Source organism: Mustelus asterias, chromosome 4, assembly GCF_964213995.1.
Source record: "Mustelus asterias chromosome 4, sMusAst1.hap1.1, whole genome shotgun sequence".
NCBI lineage: Eukaryota > Metazoa > Chordata > Chondrichthyes > Carcharhiniformes > Triakidae > Mustelus > Mustelus asterias.
The window spans coordinates 107,045,130-107,061,410 of record NC_135804.1 but is presented as its reverse complement, the minus strand read 5'-3'; the positions used below and the strand labels follow the sequence as shown (position 1 = coordinate 107,061,410).

The window sequence follows — 16,281 nt, the reverse complement described above, 5'->3', positions numbered from 1 at the left end:
CATAGACCTCAAGGAGCTTGTCTTCCATTTGTGACATCAAAAGGGATGTGGCTTTGCCAGCAATGTGCCATGTTGCTTGGCCTCTCCACAACTTAGCCATTGCATCCATATTGCAACCTAGAAAGCAAGTTCCTGCTGCAGCCTACAACCAAGGTAGGGTTGTACTTCGTCATGCAACCACTTCACCACTAATTACAAAATCCAGGAGAAAATGATTTGAAAAACTTGGAGAGAGGGTATTTTGTACTTGACACGGCCTTTGTATTAATTACTTTCCATTACAGCCTGCTGCTCCTTTCATGCTGGGAGGTCTTGGTTCATCCCTCCAGCTTCGAGAGGCTACCTTCTGTCCTTAATTGGGTGGCAAACATGTCCAAGCTAATTAAGTGGAAGCCCATGTGAAAATCCTAGTGAACAATTGTTTGGGATCCAGTAACAGCCCTAGCTCCTACTCCCGGAGGGAAAATCCAGCCCCTGGTTTGTCTCCGATCTCTGCCTTGCAAACCACTACTCATCTTCGACCTTGCTTTCCTCTCCAAAGTTCTTGAACATTTTCTTACGTCCCAAATCTTTCCTGGACCTCCATTTTAAATCCCTCCAATTAGATTTCTGCCCCACCAAAGTGCCAAAATGTCTCTTATCAAAGTAACAAACAACATCCTGTGTGACTTTGTCAAAGATAAGTAATTGCTTCTTCTCCTTCAAAATCTAACAACACCTTTTGGCACATTTGAATATACAATCCTCCAACACCTCTCCCCTGACATCTAGGTAAGTGGGATTACAGTCATGTAGTTTCATTCTTATTTATTTAATTGTAACCAGCGTATCAACTGCAATGGCTATTCTTCCTGATTCTGTATTATTTATAATCTCTGACATTCTCCAAGGTGAGGTCCCTGAGGATTGGAGGATAGCGAATGTGGTCCCGTTGTTTAAGAAGGGTAGCAGGGATAACCCAGGAAATTATAGGCCGGTGAGCTTGACGTCCGTGGTAGGGAAGTTGTTGGAGAGGATTCTTAGAGACAGGATGTATGTGCATTTAGAACGGAACAATCTCATTAGTGACAGACAGCATGGTTTTGTAAGAGGGAGGTCGTGCCTTACAAATTTGGTGGAGTTTTTTGAGGAAGTGACAAAAACGGTTGATGAAGGAAGGGCCGTGGATGTCGTCTATATGGATTTCAGTAAGGCATTTGACAAAGTCCCACATGGCAGGTTGGTTAAGAAGGTTAAGGCTCATGGGATACAAGGAGAAGTGGCTAGATGGGTGGAGAACTGGCTTGGCCATAGGAGACAGAGGGTAGTGGTCGAAGGGTCTTTTTCCGGCTGGAGGTCTGTGACCAGTGGTGTTCCGCAGGGCTCTGTACTGGGACCTCTGCTATTTGTGATATATATAAATGATTTGGAAGAAGGTGTAACTGGTGTTATCAGCAAGTTTGCGGATGACACGAAGATGGCTGGAATTGCGGATAGCGAAGAGCATTGTCGGGCAATACAGCAGGATATAGATAGGCTGGAAAATTGAGCGGAGAGGTGGCAGATGGAGTTTAATCCGGATAAATGCGAAGTGATGCATTTTGGAAGGAATAATGTAGGGAGGAGTTATACAATAAATGGCAGAGTCATCAGGAGTATAGAAACACAGAGGGACCTAGGTGTGCAAGTCCACAAATCCTTGAAGGTGGCAACACAGGTGGAGAAGGTGGTGAAGAAGGCATATGGTATGCTTGCCTTTATAGGATGGGGTATAGAGTATAAAAGCTGGAGTCTGATGATGCAGCTGTATAGAACGCTGGTTAGGCCACATTTGGAGTACTGTGTCCAGTTCTGGTCACCGCACTACCAGAAGGACGTGGAGGCATTGGAGAGAGTGCAGAGAAGGTTTACCAGGATGTTGCCTGGTATCGAGGGTCTTGGCTATGAGGAGAGATTGGGTAGACTGGGGTTGTTCTCCTTGGAAAGACGGAGAATGAGGGGAGATCTAATAGAGGTATACAAGATTATGAAGGGTATAGATAGGGTAAACAGTGGGAAGCTTTTTCCCAGGTCGGAGGTGACGATCACGAGGGGTCACGGGCTCAAGGTGAGAGGGGCGAAGTATAACTCAGATATCAGAGGGACGTTTTTTACACAGAGGGTGGTGGGGGCCTGGAATGCGCTGCCAAGTAGGGTGGTGGAGGCAGGCACGTTGACATCGTTTAAGACTTACCTGGATAGTCACATGAGCAGCCTGGGAATGGAGGGATACAAACGATTGGTCTAGTTGGACCAAGGAGCGGCACAGGCTTGGAGGGCCGAAGGGCCTGTTTCCTGTGCTGTACTGTTCTTTGTTCTTGTTCTTTGTTTGATCCATGGCCTCCTTTGTTTTTCATCTGCATGCTGCCTCTTGGCAAGAAACATAGGCCGGAATGTTACAGCCCCGCCGGCCACGGGAATCGGAGTGGGCAAGGGGCAGACAATGGGAAGGTCTGTTGACCTTGGGCAGGATTTTATGGTTTTGGAATAAGTGAGGCTGTAAAATCCCGCCCACAGCATTAGTTTTCATGACGACAAACAGCTCTACCCCACCACCACCTTTCTCAACTCTTGCTATATTATCAGACTGCTTAACTAATATCCATAATAAAAGAAGAGACATTTTCTCGAATAAATATTGGGAAGATTGAAACCCATTTTCTTCAATCCCCACTGCAACCATTATTCCTTAGTTTAGACTCCATCCCTCTCCCACGCAACTGTCTGAGACTGAACCAGACTATTTACAAACTTGGTTTCATATTTAATTCCATTATAAAGTTTAAAATGTTTATTTATTAGTCATGAGTAGGTTTACATTAACACTGCAATGAAGTTATTGTGAAAATCCCCTAGCCGCCACACTCTGGCACCTGTTTGGATACAGTGAGGGAGAATTTAGCAGGGCCAATGCACCTAACCAGCACGTCTTTCAGAATGTGGGAGGAAACCGGAGCACCCGGAGGAAACCCACGCAGACACAGGGAGAACGTGCAGACTCCGCACAGACTGTGACCCAAGCCAGGAATCAAACCCGGGTCCCTGGCATTGTAAGAGGGCAGTGCTAACCACTGTGCCACCATGCTGCCCATCTAACCACATCTTCAAGCTATCACTAAGACTCCATTTTGACCTCCATTACATCACCCAGTTCCACTCCTCTGCTGTAACTCACCTGCTGCTGAAATCATCATTTATGCCTTTGTTATTTCTAGACTTGATGATTCCAAGCTGGCCTCCCACATTCTCCCCTTCACAAGCTGAAGACCATCCAAACGTTTTTTGTGTCCCTACTCTAATGACATTCTATTCATCCTTTACCCCTATGTTCACTGGCCTACATTGGCTTTGGTTCATCATATGATCGTTGAATGGTTAACATGGCCAAAAGGTTGCGTGTCAACCTGCAAATCCTTCTAACACGCCAATGGCTGGAGTTAAGAATGGAAGAAACTCCTCGTCAGCCAAGCTTAATGTGGACTGAGATGTATAAGCTGTATAAGCCTCTGGCGATGAAGGAGCAACCTGTTCCAGGAATAACTAGCTATGGAAACAGACAAAAGTCTGCCTTAATACATTAAGTGCAGGAAGAGATTTGGAATTATTACATGCATAATGATCTTTGAACTGTATTAACACTGTACTTTTTATCTTACACTGTTTTCCATTAGGCATGAAGATTCTGGTATCAGCAGTAAAAGGAAAATGATGAGTGAAATTTTCAGTACTCTTGAACTGGATCTAAAAGGGTTTGTAAACCTATGTGATAAGATCAATCCTTCCAATTCCTTGCATTTACTGGTAATAGTGAGCCAGCGAGCACTGATAGCTCAGGATTGTGATCCTTCTTCTTTTCTCAAATCTACATTTGGAAACATTCTAGTGCACGTTAAACGCAACTTTGACAAATGCATTGTAAGTTATTGACATTTTGTTCTTGATTTTTGTTTAATTTGTATATCTATAAATGATCAAAAGCCAGTAACTAATCCGGCTTGAAAGGGTATTCTGCTGCATGTCACTTCTCCACATTCTCCCAGTATATGATGCAATCCAAATGTGTCTTCTACCCCTTTTGTCATGCTTTAATACCTTCATACTGTTGAATGTGTCCCATTTATATTGTGAGGCTGATTCCACAACATCAGCAACAAGCTATGCACAGAGGCTAGTCATCTGAAGGTCATGATTTACAGCCTGTTTGCAGGCCAGTTAACTTTTCTGGATGGCTGGGGAGCATCTGTAATGGCAAGTGATAAGTCCCTGGTCTGTTTGGGTATTTTGAAGACTTTAAATGCTTAAGCAAAAAAGAACAGATGGTCAGTAGTAATTTTTATCTCACTACCTCTTCTCAAGAATTTGGACAAAATCACTAAATGGTCAAGAGCTACAAGTTTCTAGGTGTCCAGATCACCAACAACCTGTCCTGGTCCCTCCATGCTGATGCTATAGTTAAGAAAGCCAACCAACGCTTCTACGTTCTCTGGAGACTGAGGAATTTGGCATGTCCTCTACAACCCTTACCAACTTTTACAGGTGCACCATAGAAAATATTATTTCCAGTTGTATCACAGCTTGATATGGCTCCTGCTTTGTCCAAGACCGCAATAAACTACAAAGGGTTGTGAACGAAGCCTAGTCCATCATTCAAACCAACCTCCCATCTATTGACACTGTTTATACTTCCCGCTGCCTTGGAACAGCAGCCAGCATAATCAAGGACACCACGCACCCCGGACATACTCTCTTCCACCTTCTTCCATAGGGAAAAAGATACAAAGTCTGAGGACATGTACCAACCTATCAAAAACCTGCTTCTTCCCTGTTGCCATCAGATTTTTGAATGGACCTACCTCCAGTTGATCTACCTCCAGAAAGTTGATCTTGCTCTACACCCTAACTATGACTGTAACACTACATTTTGCACCCTCTCCTTTCCTTCTCTATGTATGCTATGCTTTGTCTATATAGCGCGCAAGAAACAATATTTTTCACTGTATACTAATACAAGTGACAATAATAAATCAAATCAAATCTGTGCACTTGGGTATTTCTTGACAGTAGATGCCTCACTTACCTTACTGTGTTGTTATCAGTCAAAATCTTGTCAACTATTATGGGCGGCACGGTGGCACAGTGATTAGCAGTACTGCCTCACAGCGCCACGGACCTGAGTTCAATTCCCGGTTTTGGTCACTGTGTGAAATTTGCTCGTTCTCCCCATATCTGCGTGGGTTTCCTCCAGGTGCTCCGGTTTCCTCTCTCAGTCTAAAAGACATGCTGGTTAGGTGCATTGACCCGAACAGGCGCTGGAGTGTGACAACTAGAGGAATTTCACAGCAACTTCATTGTAATGTTAATGTAAGCCTGACTTGTGACTAATAAATAAACTTTATCTAATTACAACGTCACTATATTATACTTTCGTTCTGAATTCTCCTAAACATACATATAATTCACTGATTCCTTTATCTTCCTTTTAAGTGAGCGCTGCAATTTTGTCAATAACTGTTGTCATTCATTTAGGAAAGAAAATTGGCTTCATCTGAGGTCTGTATCAGATGAAGCCACTTGCTTCATGCACACATGCATGCCCAAACACAGATTACAGAGTAGGAAAGGATAGGTCGGCCAAATTAGAGTCTGTAAAACTGTATACTGCCTGTAGTTTGGTGACACGATAGGCTTCAGGCTGAATTCACTGATCTTAATGCTTCTGATTTAAAGATGTAGATGACTGCATTGGTTGTTTTTTTTAGGAGCCAGTATATTTTGTTGGATTCTTTTAAGAAATCTCTGCCTTCAGCTGGGCATCCCTAGATGATAAGGGTCGGCAAACAGACAAGCTAAGATATATTGAATAAACTAAACACTTTGTTGATTGCAGTTTGCGGCCTAACTCAGAAATTATATTTGAAGTTTATTAAAACTATTACTGCAAGCCCACAAAGATTGCATTTTCATCTTAATGTAATTATCTAGGTGTTCTATATAATCATTTCACACATACAGGGGCCCAATCTATTCTTAAAGTTCATTAAAGTAATTCGATATTGCGAATTCAAAAATCAGGTTGTTAAAGTTTATATTTAGTGTTTAAAAAGAGAGAAAATAGTTGCGATATGACATCAAAAAAAGATCATTTCGAAGAGAAACAATTTTTTAAAAAGTCGAAAATTGCAAGCATTCAAGAAAACAAGCAACTTTAAAATGTGTGCAGTCAAGTTAAACTATATCCATAATGTTTACTGATGTAGTAGAATGTATTCTTATGACGTTTTCATTAAGATCTGTTGTTAGAAAGGCATAAAACGTGTGGAAAATTGTTTTAACTATATGTAATTATAAATCTTCCCCAGCTCAAAAAATTACATTTTCTTTTGTTTTAATTAAGACCGCTTTGTGCAAGCAAATAGAAGAAGCTAAGGTCCCAAAGAAGACTAAGATTGGCATACTACCTTTTGTTATTGGATTTGAAGAGTTTGTAACAGTTGCCGAAACTATCTTTAAGAATGCTGAAAGAAGGGGTGATCTGGATAAAGCTTACAATAAACTAATTGCAACAGTCTTCACCAGTAGTAAGTAAACATTTTCCAGGAGTAGCTACAAGGGCAGGGTTAACAAGCTTAATTGCTGTTGTACAGTTGTACAGCCTTGCTATATGAAACACGGGTGATGAGAGGGTGAGTACAGGATCTCCTAATCCATCATATTGGCCATATCCTCTCAATAAACTTTGAACCAATGGTTGCTTGGCCCAACACTTATTCTGTCATTCACACAACATGGAACTTTCTCATGTAGTTAGGGGCAACCAGCAGGGGGCTACATGTGGCCCACCAGGGTTCAGAGTGCAGCCCACGAGCCATATTTTTGACCGTGGTCCATGCACAGGGTTGCCAGATGGCACTGGTTTCTGTCCATGTTTTTTTCCTCTACTGGTCTGACTAAAGTGACATGCACTTAAAGCAAGGACACACGAAGTGAGGCCCATGCTGATTGCACACATTGACTGAGAGCTGCGTATTGCTTCTACATCCAATCAAAACATAAATATTACTTCTGTTTTTAACCATTTGAAGTTAATAATTCTATTAATATATGAATGTTTAAGCATTTTATAGAACTTGTTATGAAATATTTGTTGTGTATTAAATGTATTCAATCTTATTCATGGTTCATGTTTCGTGAACGAGCCTGATTTCAATCCTGTGGCCCACTGAGATGACATAGGGCCACTCGTGCAGCCGATTCACCAGCCTAGGTAGCCCATCACTGCTCTAATGTTGTAACAGGAGTGTATATTTTATGTGCATTGATGGATTGATTCATTTGATCATTCATACTCATCAAAATAAAGCTGCTCCATACCTTTCAATACATGGAATCTTATGCCTAGAAACTGCTTTTAAGAAGTCCAGCCATTTGAAACTGTCCTATTGACGTTTTTACCAGAGTACTTTCCTTATTTTTAACAAAATAAATAGCGTTCACTGTTTAATTTATCTCCCATTTCAAGTTGAAAATATTGCCTCAATGAATCTGAAGACCCCACCAGACGTGGTTATGATGGAGAATTTTCATCACATTTACTGCTTCCTATCCGAATTGAAAATCCACAGTCTTGAAGATCGAAAGAAAGAAGCCGCCCAACAGTATTCAGAACACCGTGACCTCTATGTTACTAAATACCTGGGGCAGCCCTTGGAGAAACTAAATGTTTGTATCTTGCCATTATATATCTCTATAAGCAATTTGAAAAATTGTAATTGATATTCGCAATTTAAAATTATGTTGTTGGCCTGCATTAGTGATAAAACAAACAAGCCAGGTCTCCATGCCACCATTACCCAAGTTTAATGGATAAATTATGTCAATCTAAGATGGTACTTGATTCAATCAGGTATGAGTCTGACCAGAAATAGGAGTATACACAATTCGCACCTACTACCATTTTGATTCTAAGTGCTGGGTGGACTTGAAACTAGGAGTGTTTCAGACCTGACTTTTAGACCCGTTCTCAGGTATCTCCATACGTACCCTGCCTGCAAAAAATATCAGTGATACCGAATTGTGCTGCACAAGCCTGTGGGCGGGGCTTAACAGGCACAAAATCCTGCAGCTCCATTCGGTGCCTCCAACTGCGCATGTGCAGAAAAAAAATGATAGAATGTGGCTCCCCTGCCACATCTTTCCCGGGCCGGATAATGCCGCCCCCTGGCCCCCACAGACATTGCCCTAGCCCCTCAACATTACTGACTCCCTTATTCCCCCTCCGCCACCCAGACCAATGGTAAGCCCCTCTTCCCCCTTCCCCCTCACTGATCTCAAGCAGAGTGGCAATGGCCCCCCTATCCCCCACTGATCTCAGGCAGAGTGGCGGCAGACCCCTCCTTCCCACCCACTGATGTCAGTCACAACGGACCCCACTTCCCCCCACCGATCTCAAGCGGAGAGCCGTGGGACCAACCTCCCCCCCCCCCCCCCCCCCCACAGATCTCAAGCAGAGAGCCGTCGGACCCACCTTCCCCCTCACCAATCTCAAGCAGAGAGCTGTCGGACGCTCGGCACTTACATCCTCACTAACTGGAGCGCCCGAATCGGACTTTTGTGGAGCATGTCTGTTTCGTGCCGATTCTGGATGGGCAAACGCAATGTGGTAAAGGGAGAAGTGCCGGTAAGGTGGGGTGTGCAGCTCATTAAGTCAATTTAAATGCATGCACCAGGGGTGATCCCGATCGCGGCCTTGGTAAAGGGGGAACTGGCGCGGAGGTGGGCGTGGATCACGCTACTCAACTCGTGAACATGAGAAGGGAGTGGGTCTTAAAGAGGTAGATATTATACTGCTTTTATTGAACCATTAGGCAACATTTAAGGAGGCTAAGGAAGAAGTGCTGGGGCAAATAATGCAGCTAAATTTTCTAATGAAGCTGTTCAAGTCTTCCAAGAAGAAAATGAACTGAAGAGGAACCCCCTATGGTTTTGAGAGACACAAGTCTCCAAAGAAAATTGCCTGGCGTGAATGGGAGGAAGTTGCTACATGCAAAGCTGCTCGGGCAGGCACGATGGCACAGTGGTTAGCACTGCCCTCACAGCACCAGTTCTGTCTTTTAACTATTTCTGGGAACTCTGGATTATCTGCTGGCTCACTGTTAAGTGTGTATGATCTGACCTTTCCTCCCATGCTCTGGTTATCATTACTCATGTTGCTACCCTGTACTATTGCCATGCCCTTTCCCTTTAATTTATCGCATATCCACTCACTTGATCCCTTCCCCCATTATTTAGTTGAAAGCCCGCTCTACTACACTAGTTATACAACTCACCAGAACATCGGTCCCAGCACAGTTCAAGTAACGATGATTCCATCAATAAGGCTCACACTTTCCCCAGTACTGATGCCAGTGCTCCATGAATTGAAACCCATTTCTCTGACAGCAGTCTTTGAGCCTCACATTTTTAATGTAGCCCCTAGCCACTCATAATCTTTACCCAGACTCTCCTTGTTCTATCTATTTTGTTGGTACCCACATGAACCATGACCATTGGATCCTCCTCCTCCCACTGTAAGTTCCTCTCCAGCCCAAGCAAGTGCCCTGAACCTTAACACCAGACATGGAACACAGCTTTCTGGACTCATGCTTTCAACTGCATAGAACTATGCCTATTCCTCTACCTATACTGTCCCCTACTACCAATACATTCTTATTTACTGCCTCCATTTGAATGGCTTCGTGCACCTTGGTGCCATGGACAGTTTGCCCATTCACGCTGCAGCCCCCACTCCCATCATGCATGCTGCAAGAACCTCAAACCTTTGGACGATTGCAAGCACTGAGGCTTCTCCACTTGCACCATCTCAATTCCCTTATCTGTGTCACGCATAGTCATACCCTGCTGTCCCTGACCAAATTAGAGGGTACTAGGATAAGGAGTGTGATTGCTCCTTAGAATCTGTACCTCAACTCCTTTTACTTGCCTTTAAGCCATATCCCTTGATGCCCTTCCCTGACAATATCTAATGATCTCAGTTTTGAACATTTTGGTTTACGCAACTGTGCATATCATGGAGTTCGGCTGCAAGTCTGACTGCAGCATGTGGCGTAATTTGGTGATGGTTTCCAGTTAAATTGAAGCCTTTGACACACTGCTCCTTGGACATGTGGAGATGTTTGCACCTCTGCCTCTGTATTCTGCAGTGTGGTACTGGTGAATGGATATCATTTCTGTAGTGACGTTTAGATGCTTCTTAAACAAAGAAGAAATACTTTAATTGCTTGTAACCTGCTCACAACTTTACCTACCATGTTAAAAATTTAAAAATTGAGGATTAAGCATTCTTTCTTGAAATATTTACTTTATGCTCGCTAATAATAAATCGCTCAACTGTTTAGTTTAGCATTGAACTGTTTGTCCTAAGAATTTTAATTGATATGGACCTGATATTTTTAATTAACAGATCTTCTTTGATGGAGTCAAGGCTCGTATTGCACAGGGTGTCAAAGAGGATGAAGTTAGCTATCAACTGGCATTTAGCAAACAGGAGCTGAGGAAGGTCATTGAGAAATATCAAGGCAAAGAAGTGAAGAAAGCGTTGGAAAACCTCTACAAAAAAGTTGTCAAGCATCTAAGTGAAGAAGGAAACCTTTTACAGGTAAGTGGAAATAAAGTAGAAAATCAAAATTGAAATCATGCAAGAGGGGCCAGTAATGAAATGAGTAGGATGACTGTGCTGTGGTTCTTCAGTGCATGGGTTGATTCATAGAACTGTTGTTAACAATGGTAGGGCAAGAAATTGGCACGCATAGCATTGGCTTCTGCAGCACCATTTCCAGAAAGCACCCTCCTGGATGAGACATCCTGCACTTCAACCAGCTTCCAGCACACAGCTGCTTGATACTTCATAAAGTTTATTTATTAGTCACAAGTAAGGCTTACATTAACACTGCAATGAAGTTACTGTGAAATTCCCCTCGTGCTGAGAAGGGTGGTGGCACAGTTGTTAGCACTGCTCCCTCAGAGTGCCATGGGCCCAGGTTCGATTCCAGCCTTGATCACTGTCTGTGGAAGCACTGAGGATGGCAAGGGCATAGATTTTACTCTGGGTGGGTGACTTCAATATCCTTGTGGCTATCTGCACCAGCAACTTACCAAACTTACTTACCACTTTCCGCATATTCACATACACGCACTGTAACCCAAACTTAGACTTTAGTACTTTCCCTCTTATGCTGAACCTCCCTCATATATTACTATTTCCCACTCTAGTACTATCTGTCTCTCCGAATATTCTTTTCACCTTGATATCTCTCTCTAGTATTACCTTTGGTTCCCACACTTCCCAAAAGCACTAGCACATCTTCCCACAAGGTAATTGGTGCTGACTCTATTTAGATGCAACCTGTCTGGCCTGTACAGGTCCCATTTCCCCAGTTCTGAACCCAATGTCTCAAGAACCTGAAGCCTTCACATCTCTCCAGTCACACATTCATCTCCTCTGAGATGCAGTGGGTTCAGGTGCAGCATGTAATCAAGAAGGCTAATGGAATGCTACCCTTTATTATGAGAAGAATTGAACATAAAAGTAAGGCTGTTATGCTTCAGTTATACTGGGCATTGGTGAGACCACATCTCGAATATTGTTTACAGTTTTGGTCTCCTTACTTAAGGAAGGATGTAAATGCTTTGGAGGTGGTTCACAGGAGTTTTACTAAATTGATATCTGGAATGAGTGGATATTCTTATGAGGATAGGTTGGAAAGGCTGGGCTTGTTTCCACTAAAGTTTAGAAGAGTACAGTGACTTGGTTGAAGTATATAAGATCCTAAATGGTATTGACAAGGAAATTATGTTCCCCCTTGTAGGAGAGTCCAGAACTAGGGGGCACTGTTTTAAAATTAGATGTCACCCTTAAAGGACAAAGATGAGAAGAGTTGTTTTCTTTCAGAGGGTTGTGCAATGTTGCAGTGGAAGCAGTGTTGCTGAATATTTTTAAGGCAGAAGTAGATAGATTCTTGTTGGGCAAGAGAATTAAAGGTTATTGGTGGTAGTTGGGAATGTGGAACTCAACACCAGCCGATCAGCCATGATCTTATTGAATAGCAAAGCAGGCTCGAAGGGCCAAATGGCATACTTATGCTCCTATTTTGTATCTTTCTATGCTCTATCCTCCTATTCTGCACTCACTTGCATATGGTACCAGGAATAACCTGAAGATTACTACTTTTGTGGTCCGACTTGTTAATTTTCTACCTAGCTCCATAAATTCCAAATGCAGGACCTCGTATCTCTTTCTACCGACGTCATTGGTACCAATGTGAACCATGACCGCTGGCTGTTCAACCTTCCCCATCAGGGTACTCTCTAGTCATTCAATGACATCCTGGCACCAAAGAAGCAACATACCATCCTGGATTCATGTCTGTCTGTTTCCCTAAGTGTCCAGTTTTGTATCACTATTGCTCTTCCAGTCTTCTAGAGGTCCTGGTGCACAGCTGAGCAAGCTGTAGTGCCATGAAATGTTAGATGAAAGGTTGTCTGTTCTTAGTCTGTTTTTGTGTTATCTGAACATTATCTTTGATCTCAGATGTTAAATTCACCGTAACTAAGTATGAGGGTGTAATTAGATGTACATGCTATCTATTTTCAAAGAAGACATTTGACATTTGAAAATGTCAATGCAATGATTTGGATCTTACAGCGATGCAGATTTTAAGACTTTGGGATATAATGAGAAGAGAGGGAACCTTATTTCAACAAATTTTAATAAACTTAAATGTCATCATCGGACTTCCTGGCAATATGTTACCCCTCACTGAATATTTATGTCGGCAAGGTTTCCAACTGGTTTTTTAAAACTTGAAGCAGTCGAAGGGGCACCAAGGTAAGTATAGCCGCTGAAGGGAAAGGGATATGCCTGCCTGCCTCCTGGCACTGCTCCCTGAGGAGTCCCTTTGGAGAGGTTCCCATTATGTGTGGTGGGGGTGGTCATGCCCTGATGCTTGTTGGATAGGGGAGGATGCACCCCAATTATTATAGGGGAACATGGGGGGAAGGCTGATGCTTGTGAGAGGTGGGTGGGACAGAGGGGGGTTGGAGGTTGCTCCGATATTTGTGTGGGGAGGGTCTCCCATGCCCATGGGGAGGGGGGGTAGTTTATTTTTATCACGGATTAGGGCGCCCTTTAAAGAGGATGCCCTGAACTCTGGAACTGGCGTTGCTGACTCTATCGGGCCTCACTCTGCCAAATAAGTGAATAACTGTCACAGATTTTTTTTGCATGGAGTGCAAATGTCAAGTGTACCTCAGTGCATTTTTAATAAAACTGTTTTTTTGCTGTAAATCAGTGGCTGTCGACCACATGTGTGTCAGATTTTAAATAAATGAAGACTACAAAAGTATAGAGAACCATTTGTAAGTTATAATGGAATATAGAATTAAGTGCCTTAACAATTTTTTAATGGATACATATGGAAAAGCTTCAAAAACATATCTATTAGTGTCCTTGTGCCCAAAAGAGCCAGCATAATTTTTGCCTCCTACTCAAAGGCCTGCTGCAAATGAACGCAATTAGTGAAAACTCCCGACGGTGATTGATACAATCTGGAGACATGGCCAAATTTGTGAAAAAGGCTGACTTCTATCACAATGCCTTTTAAACTAACGCAAATTATCATGCTTAAAATTGTGTGATCTTTTTAAGCAATTTTGCCAATTGCAGGTGAATTCATCCAAATATGGCACAACTGAGCGAAAACTCTCAGCTAATTCTCTTTTTATCCCTTTTTACTTTATTTTTCCTACAGCAGAAAAAAATTGTTTTTACGAATATTGACACTGCTTAATCAGTGAAACCATGGTATGAGGGTGAAATGACTCCAGAAATGACAATGCCTAAATGCATAATGTATTAATTTCACAGGTAGTATGGTACACTATGCAAGGAGAATTTGTTCGCCAGTACAAGGAGTTTGAAGAAATGATTGCTCGGTGTTATCCTGGCTCCGGCATAACCATGAACTTCAGCATAGAAGACATTCTGCAGTATTTCTTGGATATAACAAAGTCAAGCTAACAACCAGATACGAGCAAAATACTGCGGGTTCTGGAATCTGAAACAAAAGCAGAATATGCTGGAAAATCTCAGCAGCTCCCCACAGATGCTGTCAGAGCTGCTGAGATTTTCCAGCATTTTCTGTTATTGTTTCAACCTAACAACCAACTGTTTAACATTTTATGTCGCTTCTATTCAAAGATGAAATGGATTAAATGGTCATAATAGAATTGGAATCCTTATACAGTTTTAGTTGTGAAAAAATTCAGTCATCTCAAATCCAAGGGTGATTTTACATAACTTAAACCAGAATTCCAGTCTAATTGTTTTTTAATTGTTTAATTTTTAATTGTTAAAGGAACACCTTTCTTGTGAATTTTGTTTTGCTTATCACTTTGAAATCAGCCCATACAAACCTATTGTAGTAACTAACAGCACCATGGTTCTGAAATTACATTCCTAAATAGTGGAATTTCTATCCTCAATTTAGAACTCAGATAGCAGTGAAGGATGAAGCTAGAGCCTAGTCTTTATGCAGTTACAAGCTTTTATTCATGGAAGGACACGTTACATGTCATATACCTTCAATCCAACGGTCATGTTGTAACCTGCCGCTATATACATATTAGCAGAGGCGACTTCCCAGTCAATGGTTGGAAAGAGGTTCCCAAATTGAGCAACTGTGCATCACAACCCCCAGTGGGGTTGAGGGTTAAGCAGTTGGGGTCATGAGCTCTAAGACAGTACTGGTGGCTGTGAAGTGGAATCTCAGAATTGATAGCCCTCTGTTTAGCTACAAGGCCCTTTTAAATGTGCATGATTTCTTTGCAAGTTAACATGGTCTAATGAAAGGAGTGCTGAGGCTCAATTGCTCTCTCTTTCTTTCTCTCTCTCTCTGTCTTCTCACAACCCCCACTCCCCCCTTGCTCCCCCCCCCCTTTCCAATTAGGGACCTGTCTTCCACATAGGATCATGGAATCATAGAAGGAGGCCATTCTGTGCACCAAGCCTGCACTGACAACAATCCCACACAGGCCCTATCCCCGTATTTACCCCATTAGCCTCCCTGGCACTAAGGGGGAAACTTAGTATGGTCAATCAACCTAACCCGCACATCCCCCCCCTGGTCAGCAACTCTTTCCCCCTGATGTTGAATCTGGAATCACACCAAGTGTGAAGAATTAAATAGAGTCACAGCAGAAAAAAAGTTTGGGAAGCACTGGTCTAGCACCTGAATAAAATAAACACCCACTTGATATGCAATTAACTTTTTCAGCAGAGACATTAATCCATTTAAAATCAGTGTTATTTGCTTAGATACAATGGCGTAGAAGTTATTCAAGGTTCTACAGTCTCCCACATGGAACACCAGTAGATACACCACCTGCAGGAAATGGAGGACACTATGCTATTCTAGATCATTGTTACTTCTGGAAGTCCCTTAATGGCCCATGTGGAGTTCCACCCACAACTTGAGCACGCATTTAGGAGAAAGCAGGTCTGAGGGTGGGTTAAAATCTGAGATTGATACTCCAAGGGAGAAACCAGGAGCTGCCACGTGGGATGTGGAATGTAAGCGGGTTGATGCTTGGACCTTCAAAGATCCTCAAAAATAACAGTAGTTTCTTCACAAAAAATGTCCCTCATTTTAACACATTGGATATGAAGCACAGCATCTTCATTTTCTCATCTTACACAGCACTATGAACCTTCTGATGTTAGAGGTATCCCTCAGTCACCAAAGACCAATCTTTTCTCCACTGAACCAAAACGCTTTAGGTACATCCCAGCACTTAGATCAGCCAATACATTTGTTTGACCCCAGTATTCAGAAATAAGGAAAATCTGCTGCATTGTCAAAATTCTGAACCATGGTATTTACAGTCTGAAATATGTTTTCCTGAAGTTGTAGCAATTTACTATGATTTGTTAAATAAACTACTTATTACAATTATTTAGTTGAGTGGTTCGTCTTTGTGTTGCATAAGAATTTTCCAGCATCTGAAGATAATCTGAGAAAAAAATGGAAGTTGCAATGATATAGGCCACTTTTTGGCTTTTCATTGCAGGTGTCCAATAATATATTTTGAGTTGCAAACCCCCAGATATTATGGCTTGGAAATTTCTGGACCTGGAACACAGAATAAGGGTATAACCCAGCCACTGGGCTTGGAATAGGACCTTGTTTCTATCAGAATTCCTTTAAATAA

At 42.3% G+C, this 16,281-nt stretch overlaps 1 protein-coding gene across 1 annotated transcript in view; it reads left to right on the top strand.

The window, feature by feature from the left end:
* The window catches only part of LOC144492920 (exocyst complex component 1-like), a 98,171-nt gene extending 82,146 nt beyond the window's left edge, over nt 1–16,025 (top strand). The window contains exons 14-18 of the mRNA XM_078211546.1: nt 3,690–3,933; nt 6,413–6,596; nt 7,538–7,737; nt 10,478–10,672; nt 13,940–16,025. Coding sequence (XP_078067672.1) covers nt 3,690–3,933; nt 6,413–6,596; nt 7,538–7,737; nt 10,478–10,672; nt 13,940–14,092 — 976 coding nt within the window. The 3' untranslated portion in view covers nt 14,093–16,025. The remainder of the gene's footprint in view (nt 1–3,689; nt 3,934–6,412; nt 6,597–7,537; nt 7,738–10,477; nt 10,673–13,939) is intronic.
* Nucleotides 16,026–16,281: the final 256 nt, after the last annotated feature.